The 16792-nt window shown below is 37.2% G+C and overlaps 1 protein-coding gene across 11 annotated transcripts in view; it reads left to right on the top strand.

Annotated features, from left to right (window-relative positions):
• Adgrg6 (adhesion G protein-coupled receptor G6) overlaps positions 1–16792 on the top strand; it is a 128312-nt gene that overhangs the window by 40827 nt on the left and 70693 nt on the right. For 5 of the 11 annotated variants that reach the window (XM_063233390.1, XM_063233393.1, XM_063233395.1 and 2 more), the window contains exon 3: positions 16108–16449. In XM_063233390.1, coding sequence (XP_063089460.1) covers positions 16108–16449 — 342 coding nt within the window. Of the gene's footprint in view, positions 1–12051; positions 12084–16104; positions 16450–16792 lie in introns of all 11 variants that reach the window. The other 6 variants (XM_063233386.1, XM_063233392.1, XM_063233394.1 and 3 more) reach the window with 2 other exon arrangements.

Genomic DNA, 16792 nt, shown 5'->3' on the forward strand with positions numbered 1-16792 from the left:
CAGTGTTTAATCCCATTGACCTAAGCGAACCATATGCATCCACCTGATGAAAGGCTTGATCGTATCAGTGGCCCAAGAACACCTAACCAGTTCTGTAGTTTTGACGTCCAGAGCAGGACCTTGACATATATCGCTCCAGAGCCGCCTTAGACTCCCCTCCTACTGTACTCTGAATACCTCCACCTCCAGTACTGTAATGGTCAACTCTTACCTCTTCTCAGAAAGAGTCTTTTTCTTAGATGGCTATGTTTGCTAGCACCAATGCAAAAGAATTAGAATTTAACACTTTAAAGAACAGTCTGATTTGCAAGTTCCCGGGACACACTTCATCACAGTTCCCACATACTGACAAGGGTTCTTATTTGGATAAAGTGCATGAATATTCTCTTGAATCTTATGTTAGTTTTGTTTTTATATTCTGGACCAAACTACCATGTTTTTTCTGGCCAACAGATTTAAAGTCTAAACATAAAGGTTTATTTTTTATAAATATGTTTTGAATTTGACCTTCATGGGGAACATTTAAAGTGTTGTAATCAATGAGGTTTCAGGTACCTCTTTACAGAGAGCTACTGTGATTATGTTTTTGTGGTTGGATTTTTCTGAGCCCATTAGCTACGTGGTAATGGAGTGGTGGAATTAAGGTTTTGAGAATCATTGCACCACCCGCTTACCAGAAATTCAATAAAAAACAAACATGAGTGATAGGTTTATGTTCTAGTACAGTATATTTTTAAATTGGTGCTTGTTAAACCCTCCGGAGGATACATCAAAGGGAATAGGAAAAATTCACCTTTGATCTAGTGAGCCTTCTTATAATTACAGTCAATATCAAACGTTAAAGGAGCAGATGTAGGAGGCAAAATGGAAATACACGCATGAGATAGACAGTTTTTCCAGAAAGCAAAAGTATGTTTAAATTAGTGAAGGATAAAGTGGTTGAATATTTTCCTGGATCCTATGTTTGTATGGGTTTAAATTAGTGAAGATAGGGTAAAAGGAAGATGGTGGTTTCTAATTCCCTACATCATTTAATGGTACCCCTTCTCGTTCTTAATGTCATTTAAAAGCACGTGCCCCTTCCACGTGAATACAAAGTGCGCTTCAGTAACTGATCCCCTCTATTCAGAAATACATATTGATGCTTTGTGAGAAAATAAATATTTGAACATGAAGCTCCCTTTAGAGTTTCAAGACTTCATGAAAAAAAGAATGAGCCTCCTAAATTTCTTTAATTTTTGTGGAAATGTAGGAAATTGTATTAGCTCTTTGATTTGATTTTTATTCTACCTTGAATTAATGAATTGTCACTTGCTTAGATTAGAAAGTTCTGCATTCCCAAATTTCTTAGGAAAACATCTGGTATTTCAATTAGTAATCTTTGATCCATGAATTGATAGAGATTTGATGAAAACAAAATTACTCATTGTTTTGAATACAAGGAAGTTTTTCTTGGCCTGATGCAAACATTGATAGCATTGGGCCTAAAGAGATTCCAAAATGAAGGAAGTTAAACTGGGCTAGTTATAATGTCATCCCATTTTATGTCGTTAAAGCCGAGCTATGAAATAAGTGATCTAGCCAGGAGGTAACGAGTAGAACCAGAATCTATATCTTCTGGCTTTTACTTCTGAATGTTGTTCCACTACGTTACTGAAGTTAAGAGTTCTTTGTCAAGCATTCTTTATGCTAATTGCTTTAGTAAAGCACAAGACAGTCAAATAACAAGAGATTGCCGGTCAAGTCCCTGGAATGCTAGAATCTGAGATGAAAATTAGAATCCATGAAGTTTCTGAGGACTCATGCTAGACCCACACCTGGGGGTAGTGAAGGAAGGATAGACCAAGCAAAGGAGTCCATTGGGCTGTGTCACAGTCACAGTGGATTTGGTCCTTTTCTAGGACGCTTTAGGGGTGGAATTGTCTTCCTAGTTGCTTAAATAGGAGCTGAGGGAGTGGACTTTGTAGCCCCATTTCGATCAGTCACAGGATGGAGGCTGTCCTGGGAAGGAGCAGCACTCTGAGTGAGGTATCTTTCTCAGGGTGACAGCAGTTTTTTGGAGGAAGGCAACAGTGAATTAACTGTCTCTGGCTAAGTCTCAGCAGCAGGGCGATCCAGCCAGTGTTCCACAGCGCACACTACCACCGTTAATTAAATAACTGCACTGTGTCAGCTATTACATATGCCACTCTGTGTGGGCTTCACTAATCCATAGAGTGACCACAAGAAAGGCAGTGATATTCTCCTTTTTCTAAAGAAAGATTGAGTAATTTGCTAAGATCACATACAAATGGCTAGTCCAGATGATTCAAAGCTCTTGGTCTCTTCATAAATCTGCCTTTTAAAGTAAGAGAGACAGTACGGTATACTATCAAACTCTACGATTCTTCAGACCCTTTGATTCTGCAGAAAATTTGAGCTGTGTTTTCTCTAAGTATTTTGTTGTGGAATTTTGTTGTATTTTCTCATAGAGGAATGCTTTATATATTTACTTTATTGCTATCTACTTATATTACATTAAAAATAAAATTTTATTATCAATTTTATTCTTATCAATACTATAACTACTGATACTGCTACCCCCAGAGGTAAATTCATCTTATAATGTTGACTTAAACCATGTTAGATGTGATTCTTGACTTTTAGAAGGATGTGAATGATATTACAAAAGCAAAATAATTTGTGAACATATATGTAAATCTCTGACTTCTAATCAATAAAATGATAATATCACTTTCTTTATCAGGTGGTTCTAATAATTTAATTTGCTAGAAGAGGCACCAGTGCATGGCTTACGATACTTTAGACATTCTAAAACTTACTTTCTATGTTTAAACTCAGTATAAGTGCAGAATTATTAGAGAATACTTGCGTCCATGAGAAACAGAAGTGATTCCCATTTTCATTTTAAGTAGCAGTTAAAGTGGGTATCTCTGCGTGTTGAGTGAGACATGAGGTAGATGGAATAGGTTTTGAGCAGCATCATACTAAATGTTATTATTGATAGACGTCCAGATGGTCAGATGTAGAAAGTGAACAACTTGCCCATGAGGACAGTGACCCTCCTTTGCAGGAGGTTTCAAGCACCACAGACATGGTGCTCTGTCTTCTGCACAGAAGAGCCTCTCCTCTTTAATATTTGTAAAGTGTGCTGTAATCACAACATGTGCAGAAAAAGTCAGTGTGAGGCAGACATCAAAATATAATGGCAGAAATCAAATATAATGTCAGTTTTGAATGGAATTCACCTTAACTTTTATCAAGACCAGAAGGGGGAAGGAGTACCAAATTGATCTTTTTATTAACCAAGTAAAATATTCATCATTTTAAAAATTTACCATATATGTATTCTGAAATTTAGAATTTTTTCTCAATTTATGCATATTTAAATAATCAGTCTATGCTGGGTATAATGTTAAGCACTAAAGATTTATAAGTAAACCACATAGATATAATGTTTTACCCTAGAGAAATTGGACCTACATGTATAATATATACACCCAGAAAACAAACACATCATTTATATATAAAAACTCACCCTTTTTTGTTCTTTTAAAAATCTGTTTTATTTTTTGAATTTATGATATTTAATCAAGAAACAAATCTCACAAGGAAAGCAAGCCCATAAAATTGGATGAGACATGCTAAGAAAAAGTCTTAAACTTCAGAGGGCAGACCTCAAGACCATGCAAATCTTCTGTATCTCCCATCCCTCCTCAAAGAACCCCAGGCCTTTCTGTATGTGGGATGCAGGAAATCTGTAATTTTATATACTGGTTTTACACACTGTCACAAGCGTGAACTCGTGATAAGTGGATCATCGTGGCGTGGCGATATACCACCTACTGTTTTTCTTTTCCCTCTACTCCATTTTTATTGAATACAACCCAAAGAATCAAAGAGGAAGAAGACAGCAAATAGTTCCCAACCAAGATGGGTCCAACATTAGTCTTATTTTATTTTACATCTCTATGTTCCTTGCTGCCAATTACTAAATGAGGTCAGGAGGAAAATATATTTTATTTATTTATTTAGATGCTGGGAATCGAACTCATGACCTTGTGCTTTATGCTATCTTAATCTATCATAATAATACCCTAATTTTATATAACAAAAAGCAACCCTCTCTCAATGAGTTAATTATGATTTATAGTAAATGTTCTTAGCTTATAATTCTTCCCTCCCAACATTCCCCTAAAATCCCAGATCCTATCAGCTAAACCTTAGCATGATCTTTGCCTTTTATTTTTTAAATCTACCAAGACGAACTTGGATGTTATACTGAGGAAAGCAAAATTTATGTACATTTTTCCTTTAAAATCTCATTTAGTTTGCATTTTTTCTTGATTAATGCTTTTGCTTCAAAAATTCACTTAACTTATGAGACTTTTTAACTAGAGCTGTTATATTTTATATTTCTGGGGGAAAAATAGTGCCCAGGAATAAGATGTATTTCTTTTTACATGGCTTCTACAGCTCTAAAAGTTGTACAGAAAAATCACACTCTGAATTGAAAGGCTGTACCTCCAAATGACATCATGAAGCACATTGGTAGAACCAGATAGGATATAGTGCTGTCTTTGTCCTTTGCTTCAGCTGCCAAATCTAATTGTTGAATAATGTGCTCTAGAGGACAGCAGTGTCTTTCACTGAAATGCTGTGCAGAAATTCCAGCTAAGCAATGTGCTATTTCCAGGCAAGTGTACAGAGCCTTTACATGCTGAGAGCAGCTGTAAAGATGTTGGAACAGGAACAGTACAGGAGCCAGGGCAAATAGAAGCTTAGGCTCATTTCCAGAATAGCTTATATGAACTGCATGTGTTTAACTTTCAACTCTCCTGTGAGCAAACATTTAAATATGGCAAAAAGAGACAATAAAATAGGGTGCCTTTTAAGATTTTGTACTTCTCATTATATTTGGTAAAAAGGAATTTTGCTGTGTCTGAGTTGTTAATAATCCAATGTGATCCTGAGTTTGTCAGTTGCACATTAATTCTTAAACGCATTTATAACATTTTCTTTTGTGTTTTGGCCAAGAGCTTGGAGCAGAACTGTCAGTTCAATGTGAAATGTAAATTTATGTTTGGTGTATGACAAATAGTAACCTTGGAGCTTCAAGTTCTTGTTTTTGAACAATGACTGAATTTTACAGAAGTTTGTGAGGTATCATAACATCATTTTCATAAAAAGGATATGTTAGGAGAAACTATTTATGATCATTTAAAAAGCTATGCCCTTAAGACAAAATCACGTGTATATCAGCTATTAACAATTTTACAGGCAAATGTCGTTTTATTGAAATTTCAATTAACTTTGGTTTTGAGGGGAGATATTTTCCATAGAAAAGCTACAAATTTTCCTGTTTAGACACTGTACCTCATACTTTAGAAAGTAATGCATAATATTGTGCTCATTTTAAGAACTGAAACTCAGTTGATCTTATTGAAGGAGAAAAAACATCATTTTGATTTTGTTTGATATAGAACTCAGACTTTCTTAGCAGATAACTTTTAGAAACGTCTGTTATGCAAACACCTTCTACATTGTCATTCATTTGTAAAAATCCAAAAATCTATCATGTCCCATCTTTTCTTGTTGAGGACTGATGGAAAATGACCTTCCCAACATAAAACCTTCCCCTGTGGAAACCAAATAAGCATTTACAGCTTTGCCTCTGTAGGGGAATTCCAAATGGCCACTGCTTAAAATTTCCCTCTCAATTTTTTTGTAAAATGGATCTCCATATAATTTTAGGAAATTCTAGGGCTCATTCTATCTCACCAGCAGTGTTCTTGTCATGAAGAATAGGAAGACTAAGATGTGTTCTATTTTGTCCTGACCCAGAGTATTTTACATAATAAAAGTACTTCCCAAGATGATGTCTTACAGAACTTCCCTGCTTGATAAATGGGACCATGAAAAAAATCTGTATTTAAAATAATATATCTTTTTCTCCCAAATAACACCACAAACATAAATGGCAATTAGAAGCATAGAAGCAGTTCTTCAGAAATTTTGAACGACCCCTCGACTCCTCCAATAAGGAGAGAGAGATGTGTGCAGTACACTCCCTGAAAGCAGTAAGGTTTTCCAAAGTCCAAGCCTCTGGGACACTGACCTTCTTCTGTTTTTAGGCCTGGGCCTCCTATTGGAAACATGCTTCACTGTTTGTTCTGCAGACCACCCAGCCCACCCACTTTTGGTGGCTTGGCTTTCTCTCTGGCTCGCCTGCAGGTGTGACCTTACTCACCCACCTAGAACAAGTTACTCTACCATTTTCCTGAAGTTTAAAAATATGACAGCCTGGAAGAAGACAGAAAGCAAGTCGATTTTTAGACTCCCCTGGAAACTTATAATTATAAAGTTCAGTAACCTTCATGAACTTTTTCAAATGTGTTTTTGCTGTAGACTTGTGACTGATGTGGAGGATACCTGGGAAACAGGAAAAGCAGTTGAAATGCAGGACATTTGAAGGATGATTCCAGGCACATAATCTACAGGGGGTGTGAGGTTAGCATCTGCATCGTCTCATCCAACCCAGTGCAACCTGAAATTGGATAAACATTTTAGCAATGGTGTGGCAAACCAAACTTCAGCATATTAACTTTATACAAGTAATAAAGTAATAAGCCTTTTTCTTTATAGAGTAAGCTGATAAGCATCAAGAGCACACTAACACAGCTATATGAAGTAGAAAAGGGTTGATTTTTCCCCTAATGTACCCACACTCTAAATCTTCACAATCTGTCACAGCTTGCTCTATAATTCTGAGCCAGCAATTTTCAAAATAGCCCAATAAGTACTGTTATCAAGATGTGGAAATTTTCTTGAGCAGTAGGAATGTACCTCAGAAGTCTGACCATTTGCTGACCATTAGTTGTACTTGAATGAAACCTGTGTTGGCTGACCCCTAAGACCTCAGACTTATGGCTTAAAAGTGGCCAAGTGAATGTGAACAGGTAGTGTCTCATGAATACTCAAAAAGCTCCTCCCGCCTTGTGACCTTGTGATGATACATCAAGATAGTCTCCTCTTTAGGGAAGCACTAGATATTTTATAATTCTTCTGGAAGCTTCTTTATAGTGCAGGAAGGAACTGAAGCTCTATTGTGCATGAGAAGCTAAATCTATCGCCAATCCTAGACTCTGGAACCAAAAGACATGATTTGTAAAACATGGAAACCAAGGACTCCACGTCTGGTGACTGACTCAAGGTCATTTGATGATTGATCAATGGAAGGTCCAAGACCAGAAGCATCTGTGATTGTCATATGGCAGGATACACACATAAGCTTGAGGACGGTGATTTTTGTCTTTCTTCTCTCATTTAGCACATAGTAATCAGTTATTATATGCTAGTTTTTTAAATTATAGTTATTACTATTATTATGGTTATTTCTCTTACTCCACATGTGGTTGTGTTTTATAATGATGTTTCACGAGTTTGTATGAGTGCATTTAAATTTTAAAGGACCTACCTTGAAAGGCATACTTTTAGATCTGGAGATGTGGAAAATTTCTGCTTCAGCTTTATAAGCATGTGGTCCACATCATTATTTTTTTCCACAGTTAGATATTATCTTCTAGTTAGAAGAAAGTCAGAATTGAAGAAAACATTTGAAAGTTCAGAAAAATCAGAATTTGTTGAGCAGAACAGCATAATTTGTTTATCATCTATACACAGACTCCACTAACATATTAACAGATCTGTGTGAAAAGTTAACATGTAAATATTTTGAAAAATGAGTTGAAGCAGTTAGATGAATACAATAAACAAGCACTTCATACATAAAATGGAAAGTTTTACTAAAAATATTCTTTAAAATCTATATTGTGAATTTTTAAAATCAGGCATTTCTTAGTACTATGATGTTTATAGAACCATGTATTCCATAAAGGCATGAAATCATGCCAGTTGTATCTGTAATTTGTGCCAAACCTTGACTATTTCAAATGTTTCCATTTGTGTACAGGAACCTGAGTGAGGGCTTTTTATGTCCTCAAATTAAAGACTCATTTGGAAAATTTGAGCTAACATGTACACTTACCCTGCTACTACCATCTTCTTCAAATATATTCTCCCAACTTATTGGGAAAGTGAGTTTGTAAATGTAAAATCTTCTCTAGCTAGTAATTTCAGGTTCTTCACCTGTGCGGCATTACGTGGAATAATAGGAAGAAAAACCTTTAATGTCTCCTAATATTTATTTTATTCCTCCCTCGCCTTCTGACTATCCTCTGGTAGCTATACGTAAAAACATATAAAAGAAAATCAAACAAGAATGGAAGAGAAGGCCAGGAAAGGGAATGAATGAACTGTTCTATTAAACAACAGCATAATCAAAATAAAACTGAAAGGCAGCATTATTGGTGCATCTAAGGATGAGCCAAGTATAGTCCTAATAAGAATATCTCATTAGCTACATTCATGTGCCCAAGAAGTTAGTAATGTGCTGTTTAGCCAGCAATGATGTCATTGTCTTTATGGGTATTAAAATTATAGCTAACTTTTACGAGGCTAAGACATTCTCTCCTTTGTTGGTACTACTTACCAGTATTCTTCAGAGTAAGTGCCAACGTAAACCAGTTTTGCCCCGTGACACTGCCTAGATAATCCACAGGGATTTTCTGTGACATACTCAAGTGAAATTAATGTTAGGTGAATGATTGTTTTCTAGTTCCTCAGTGTTTTTGGAGACGTATTAACACAGAAGATCAAAATAAGACAGATCTTTGATGGATGCTGAAACAGTCACTTTACTGCCTATCAACAAACAGGCTTTGCCCCAGAAAATTCAGTCCTTGTGGAATTAGGCAGGCCTGCCACTGTACGCTATTTTTTTCTCACAAACAAACTGTCAGCATAGCTTTCTGTCTTTTGTCTTTCTTCTTGTCATTGGTCAAATTCTTAGAGTTAGGCTAGAGTGATTCTTATAAGAATCTTAGTCTGTTGGTAGTTTTGTGTTATCTTTCTATAGAGGGATGAGGTTTTAAAAACTAATCTCTATAGGAAACACACACCTGGTTTTTTACTTTATTTTCCCTGCTGCTCTTATTATTTTTCAAATTTTTGACAGACCTTGTAGAACCCTGTAAAGTCTAATCACTCCCTCCATTGTCTTTATTTCTTACTTCTATCTTGCACACTATACCTTAGCCAAGCTAAACTCGTCCTTTACTTGAATAATCCACATTCAGTCTCACTCAGCTTTCAGCCCTGCTTATCCCACTGCCTGAAGCACCCTCACCTTTTTTTTATCCCTATCTACCCTTCTTCTTTGTCACTCTCAAGAGGTGTTAAGATCTCAGCTTCTTTCTCCTCTGTTAACAGTGGCCGCATTTCTACACGTCTAAGCCTAGGACCTAGGCCGTGGCATTCAAATTACTTGCGTTATCAGAGCAATGAGCATTAGGTGTTACCGCTATTCATCTACATTTCCAATAACCTATGAATTCCACGAAATCAGGGATGAATTCTTGTACCTGATTGTATTCTCAGACCTGACACCGTGCCAAGCATAGAGATGTTTAAGTTGCTAGAGTGAATCGAAGCAGGGTGATGGTAAGGGGTGACACAAATCATGAACTGAGCAAATATGCAAGGCTGCGTATGTCATTCAAGGGCCTTGTCTTCCTGGATCTGAGAGAGGATTTGGAATGAAAGAAAATATATTTTCATATTTACATTTGCATTTTGATAGATATTTCTGGTAGCTATGGGGCAAATGAGTTAGAGGAGATGAGAGTATTCACCAGACTTGTATTGTGGCTTCTCTCCAAGAGAGGAGTTGAGAAACTTAAACTTTGAATACTCTTATGCTGCTATTTATAAAGAGGATACTAATTATTGGAGAATGGTGTTTGGATTGATGAATCTGTTGAATAGCCAAGGAAAGATGTCTAGTAGACCTTTGCAAGAGTGGATATGGTGCATGGATGGCCTCAGTTTGGTGGCCTCATGTATGACCTTAGTATAATGAAGGCTTTTGTTCAAACGTGATCACCCAGGTAGAATAAATAGAGAAAGGAGGACCCCATAGTGTATTGGCTTGGGATACATTTGCTTGCAAGAATCAAATCCAGTAAAGCTGGACCAAGGGAAGAAGCATGGAAGTAGATATACTAGGGATTCTTGCCACAGCATCCAGGAAAAGCTACCATTTGAAAGTCGGGGATTAAAAGTCTGTTTCTCAAGGATCTGATTTGCTCTCATCTTTTTGTCCACTATATTTTTGTTTCTGTTTTCATTGTTATCAGCTTTGCTACCATGTCATTTTCTGAGGAAAGTATCTGCATCTCTAACTTCAAATCCTCAAAAAGAGAGACTGAGTGATTAGTAAAGCCCTGAGTTTGTTTGCCCTGAATGAACTAGTAGCAAATGTGACACCAGGATTTGTGAGATCCTCTTAGGGGATGCTGTGTGCATGAAGATTGTGAGTATCTTCTGTAGCATGTTGTTGTTTAAAGGAAGCCTTCTTAGAATCATTTAAAATCTTAAACTGCACATTTTGTCTAATGGATATCAGTGATTCCATAAATCTAAAAAGCTCTGGGGTGAGACTGATCTTTCCAGGTCTGAGAATCACCTTCTGAATAACAAGAATGGTAACTGGGGGAAATGCTAGAGAGTGGCGGAAGTGACAGGAAGAGGAGGAAAAGGTGAGAATGATGGAAATGATATATTTAGCGGGAGTAAGTGTTGCAAAGGGTGAGTAAGGCAAATGTGGAAGCCTCTGTAGGATGCATAACCTGCACGATTCTGTAAATTCTTTTCAGCAGTGATGTGCAAACTGAGAAGGTTTATACCTGGAGTCCACAGTCCACAGTTGGATGTTTGCAACTGTGGGAAGGGAAACAGAAACTTAAATAGATTATCCAGGAAACAGAGTAAATGATAAGCCATACAGTTTGGTTTGCTTTAGATTATCTATTGCCTTTAGATTTTTTTCTTTTACAGATAGAAAGACCCAACCACTTCTTAATAGTTTCCCATGGAAATGTCTGTGGGTGTGTATGTATGTCTGCTTGTGTGTATAATCCTCCTCCAAGGCCACACTGTATATCTACATAACAGACTGACTCTAGGAGGATTTACAGCTATTCGCATGTTGGCATTTTTTGCAGTTCAGTATAAAGTTTTCTCTTGCCAGGGTGATTATAGAAATAGATTATGTATGAGTAGTGTTATAGAACACAGAGATATCATTCAGGGTGTGGTGCAAGTAAGTGGAGATTCAAAAAACTGTCAAGATGAATGCTGTCTCATCAAAGAATTTTCAGTTCCACATCTTGTTTGTTTTCTAGCTATGTCATCAGACCTGATTGAACTGATCCAAGTAAAGCAGTGCCCTTTTGAACTCATGCTTAAGTCATTGCGGTGGCTTTCTATTCACCATGTTTCCAAAGACGTTCTGAGGCTGAACCATTACAGAAGGAAATGAAACAATTATCTCGTTAGCTGGGAACACCAGTGTTCTTTATCAGGGTGGGAGTGAACTGATATTTTTGCTCAGCTGCAAGAATTTCCAATAGGAAATTGGAATGACCAAAGGCCTGTGAGAAGCACTCCTCAGGGTGGAAATGCTGTCTCTGCATGCAGAGTTTGGAGGAGTCAGGAAGGCGGGCAGGGAAACTTGCCAAGTCTGTCGCATTAACAGAATCACAGATGTCACAGCCAGATTGCCTCCACATTCCTTGCCATTCTGAAAAATCTACCAAGTGGTTTGTAAGCACTTAAATGTAAATACTTACTTTGATAAAGTTATCCAGTTCTATATACTATTAGTCTTTGATACTTGCCAGCATCTAAAATCTTATTTATAGTTTACATTTCAATGATGTTATCAGTTGGCTTGACCTGGAGTAGTGATGCATGGTTCTCTTGGTCCTTTAATGATTAAAACTGGTCTAGAATTCTCAGTTGTTGGCCTAGTTTCGTTTTTAGAAACCACCCAGGCTACTGAACATTTTAATTTTTTTGAGCTTTTTACTCATTAGAATTTAATAATCATATAATCATATTACTGAAATGTTGATTTCAAATCGATTGCAGGGTGAACAGTAGACTTGAGAACTTTTCTGGAGGTAAGTTTCATTGGTCAACCTTTCCAACAAGTTCATTAGTTGCAAATATATACACTTTTCAAGTGAGGAAAATGATTTAACTTAAATGTATTAATTTAGTTCACCATTTAACACGGAAAAAATGGTTATTCAATGCCATCTACAGATTTGTGTTGGAATCAGCTGACATTTATTTCTAATTTGATTTATGACTTTTAAAGAGTAACTTGAATTCTACAGAGAAGCATTTGAATCGGAGTAAAGCAAGAATCCAAATCTCTTAGATTAAAAAATCTCAATAAGATACTGATTATTAAATCTGTAGGTGCATGTCATATCAGTTAGGTTTTAGGTTGACTAGGAGGTTTTTTTTTTTTATCAAGGGTATGAGTTTCACTGAAAAATGAACTTTGGTGAAAATACATGGACATCACTGCTAGACATTTGAAAGCACAGGCAAGCACTAAGGGTGGCATTTGGTTTGTTTAGATTACCTAAAAGGTTTCCTTTTATAATTTAGGGGTGAGAATATGTTAGTGTATCTGTCTTTGAGAACACTGTGAAACTCTGACTTTTTAACGAGATGTGTTACCCTGGTTTTACAAGGTCTCACTCACTGGCTACTTCAGTGTGATCTTTTTAAGTAGCCTTGTTTCTGAGAGAGAACAAATACTTAAGGGCTCCTGACATTTGCTTATTGCAAATGAGCAAATCCAAAGCACTAAATTCCAGACTTGCTACTATTCTTTAATAAAATATTTACAAATTAGTTTAAAACATATTAATTTTAAGCCAGTTACAATGTGTTTGAAAACTGCACTAAAAATGGAGTCTGCAGTAGTACTTGGGCTCACCATCTTTGCTTCCCATCTTTTTATTATGGCCATTTTTCTCCCTTGAAAGATGCTAGATTTGTGTTCAGAAGAGTTTATTTGAATCTTCTTTGTGTTATCAATCACATAGCAAGTTATATAATTTATTTTAGTCTCATTTATTTTACAAAATATTTGAGATGTAGTAATTTCTGTGGTTGTTATGATATTAAATGAGAGTACATACAAAAATTTTTTACATACTGTGAAGCGATCCTAAAATACATTGAACCAAATAATACTCTTCCTCGTTCAGTGTTTTATCCAATAAAATAACTGCTGTTTAGTAGCACTGTCTCTAAGTGTGTTTAGCCACTGAAGGTAAGAGTCATGTAGAAGAACGTTTTCAATTTTTTACTTCATACTGTAGACGTCTTACCTGTCTCTTTTCTATCTCGATAAACACCTAAAGGAAAAAGAGATTCTACTCAGGTAGGCTGCTGTTTTACTCTTTCAAATTATTGATGTGAAGACTTTGTGTTTTAGTAAAAACTGATTGAAGGCAGCACTTAGCATGTGCCTTGCTCAATTTCCAAGATGTTCCTGTATTAACTTATGAAATCCTCCCAATAACTCAGGGCTGTGTCACTACCCCTGGTATTAAGGTGGTTAAACTGAAGCACAGAGAGTAGTTTGCTCATGGTTGTATAGTGTTAGCAATCTAATTTAATTTCTCATTCTCTTTATTAAGCTTTTGGAGAAGAATTTGGCAGAAATAATATCAAACAAGGAAAGTTATGGACATTACTCGGTCTTAGGCGTGAGGAAAAGAATCTTATCTTTATCAATTTACTGTATGTAAATTACTGATTTGTATTAGTTGTCTTACCTGAGTCCAATCTGTAGACGCAGTGAGCTAAATTTGTCAGAGGCCCACTAATCTCAGTCCTGGGCTGGTGCATAAGAAATTGAAATAGAGAATCTCAATGCCCCATCCAAAGAGTTGTTCCAGAGCTCATGTAACCTTTCCCCTTACTTCAGGCTTAGAATTTGACTTTGTTTTATATATTGAAGACAGCCCAACTGTAATTTAGGCGTGTTTCTTTTCCTTTAAGATGCTTGTTTTTTCATGAATTTAAACATTTTTCTGAGGATCTCCCATGTGTCAGGAATACTGCAGGGTATTGGAAATGGGGTGGTGAATGTAGCAGGTAGGTATCTCTGTTGAATTTACAGAGTAATTGAAGAGGATGTAAGCAAGCAAATAATCTCACAGTTGGAACACAACTACTCTGCATAGTGCTATAAAGACATGGAACATAGTACTCCAGGGATGCAGCTGAAAAGGCATTTGGCAAACACTTGGTGTCGTAACTTTTTTCCCCTTTCCGTCTTCAGTTCTCTACGAGATACTAGGGACTAAGAGAGAATGGAGAGAGGGCAAGTTAAAGTCAGTGGAGAGCAGATTGGGAAGGGAAATAATGCAATGCAAGATGACCACAAGGAAAAGACAAGGAAGAACCAGCCTCCAGCCATGTACCATATCTCACTGTGTCACAGAAGAACAACTGATATTTGTTAAAAACTCTCATTTTCAAGACGAGTTACCACAAGGTCATTTTATTCAATTTAATAAAAAGAAAGAGGAGCACAATAAATTTAAAATGATTCCCATCATAAAGCTAAAGCATTTTACTTTTTGAAAGTTGGTGGTGTCAGTTTTATGGCAATAAGTTTATGGAGAATTTGAATAAATAAGATTGCTGCCTGTATCAGAGTTCTCTGACCTTTAGGCTCTGGTCCATTTGGGGTTTTTTTGTTAGTGTCATAATAAAAAATTATTTTAAATAAACTTTTCCCTCGTGTTTATCAGCTATAATATATATTTTGTGTGTAGTCCAAGATGGTTCCTCTTCACTCACTGTGATCCAGGTGAGCCCAGAGGGTTACACACTTACGGTTGAATATCAGTTGCAGTTTCGCTTCTAGGTGCTAGCCAGGAGACTGTCCTTGCTCTCTAGTTCCAGCCAGTGGCCAGCCAAGGAAAAAGAGTAACTGAAAAGACGCTGAATGTTCTTGTGAGTGGAACTGTGATAATAACATTTCATCTTTCTACCTCAGGAGATTCTTGGGGACATACTCACTCAGTTAATATTTATTGTGAGACTACTGTGTACACTGGGAATCTAGCAGTAAGTGAGGGGCATATGTGTCCTGGCATCATGGACTCACAGCTCAGTGGAAAGGCCAGCGTTCTTTCACAGGGGATCACTTGCTGCTGTACCTTGGGCTGGTGAGGTGCCCTCACTTCTGTGGGACCTCTGCTAAGATGTCACTTCCATGGAGAACTGTCCAGTGTCTCCGTGCATTCCTGCCCCTTCTGTCTGTACCTCACTTTACTTCTCTTTGCACCTTTGTCACCATCTGTCGTTATATTATATGACTGGTCATCTTTGGGTCCAAGATCTAAGTGTAAGAATCCTTCATATGGAGACTGCCTTTTCCACCCATTGCTCTGTCTGTTCAGAACACTGCTGGGCATGTAACAGGTGAACATGGTGAACAACAAGTGAGTGAGTCAATGCGGTGATCCCACAAGTACGGAACAACCATCCCTAGTAAACAAGGAGGGTGAGTCTGAGCACTTCGGAAGCTATAAATATTCCATGGTGCACGGTAATGCTATTTATTTAAATTTGAGAAAAAAATGTAATCTGCCAAAAGATGACTTTTTTTGTATTTTTAGCTGTTCAAATATTTATTTTTTAGGAGTCTGTCTTTCTTTACTTTTATAGTTTACAATATAGAGCTCCACCTTTCTGAGGGTTTTCAACCTCCTCCATTGCAATTTAATCACTCTGCAGATTCCTTCTGCCGATTGGTGAACTTTCTTGAAACTCATGAGGACTCCTCAGTATTTATCTGCTCCTTGGGTTTTGATACCACATGCCCTGGCCCTGACCATTCTGGGGAGACAGTGTCCATGACTTTCAGTGGATTCCAGGCTTATGACCCCTCCCCCCAAGTTTGCGAGTCATTTCCATTGACAGTTTAGTATTTTTCTATAACTTTTCTTTTTCTCTTCAAGCTGGTTTCGTCTTCCATTTAATGTCCATGATTGTACATTGGTATTTTTAGATGTTTTCCGTTTGACTGTCCCTAGTGTGTGGCGTTCTTGGTCTATCGCACGCCTTTCATCCAGCCTTTCTCTCTCTCTTTTGTCTGGCCAGCAGTGTCGGGATGTGCCAGCTGCCGGCTTGTCTTGTCCAGCCCTTCTGGGACCTTTACTTCTCCGTGCTACCCTAACGACTACCCCAACAGCCAGGCCTGCCTGTGGACCCTCCGAGCGCCCGCTGGCTACATCATTCAGATCACATTTAATGACTTCGACATTGAAGAAGCTCCCAATTGCATTTACGACTCCTTATCTCTCGATAATGGAGAGAGCCAGACTAAATTTTGCGGAGCAACTGCCAAAGGCCTATCATTTAACTCAAGTGCGAATGAGATGCATGTGTCCTTTTCAAGTGACTTTAGCATCCAGAAGAAAGGTTTCAATGCCAGCTACATCAGAGGTATGTAAACCAAAAGCAGGGCCAACCTTCTGCTTTCACTTAACATGTGCTGCAGTAAACACATGGATCAGAAGACAGTTATGCTCTTGTAAGTGACTGTGAATGTTTAGGGTTAGGATTTAAGGGTGGGATCCTGTTAATATTCTCTGAACGTTCTCATCAACAAGCTATAATTACCTGATTAAGAATCTGGTCATAGTGAAGCTAAATTCTTTTTAAATCTTTTTTATATAAAACATTTAAGAGCTGCTTGTAAAACTACATGGTTCACTGCTAGTAATTAAAATTTTTAATTCTAACATTCCTCCACTGAAAATTTAAGAGGTCCTATGTAGAGATAAGT

The sequence above is a fragment of the Cavia porcellus genome, unplaced genomic scaffold (assembly GCF_034190915.1).
Source record: "Cavia porcellus strain 051 isolate PalLab524CR breed Dunkin Hartley unplaced genomic scaffold, mCavPor4.1 scaffold_22, whole genome shotgun sequence".
Classification (NCBI taxonomy): domain Eukaryota; kingdom Metazoa; phylum Chordata; class Mammalia; order Rodentia; family Caviidae; genus Cavia; species Cavia porcellus.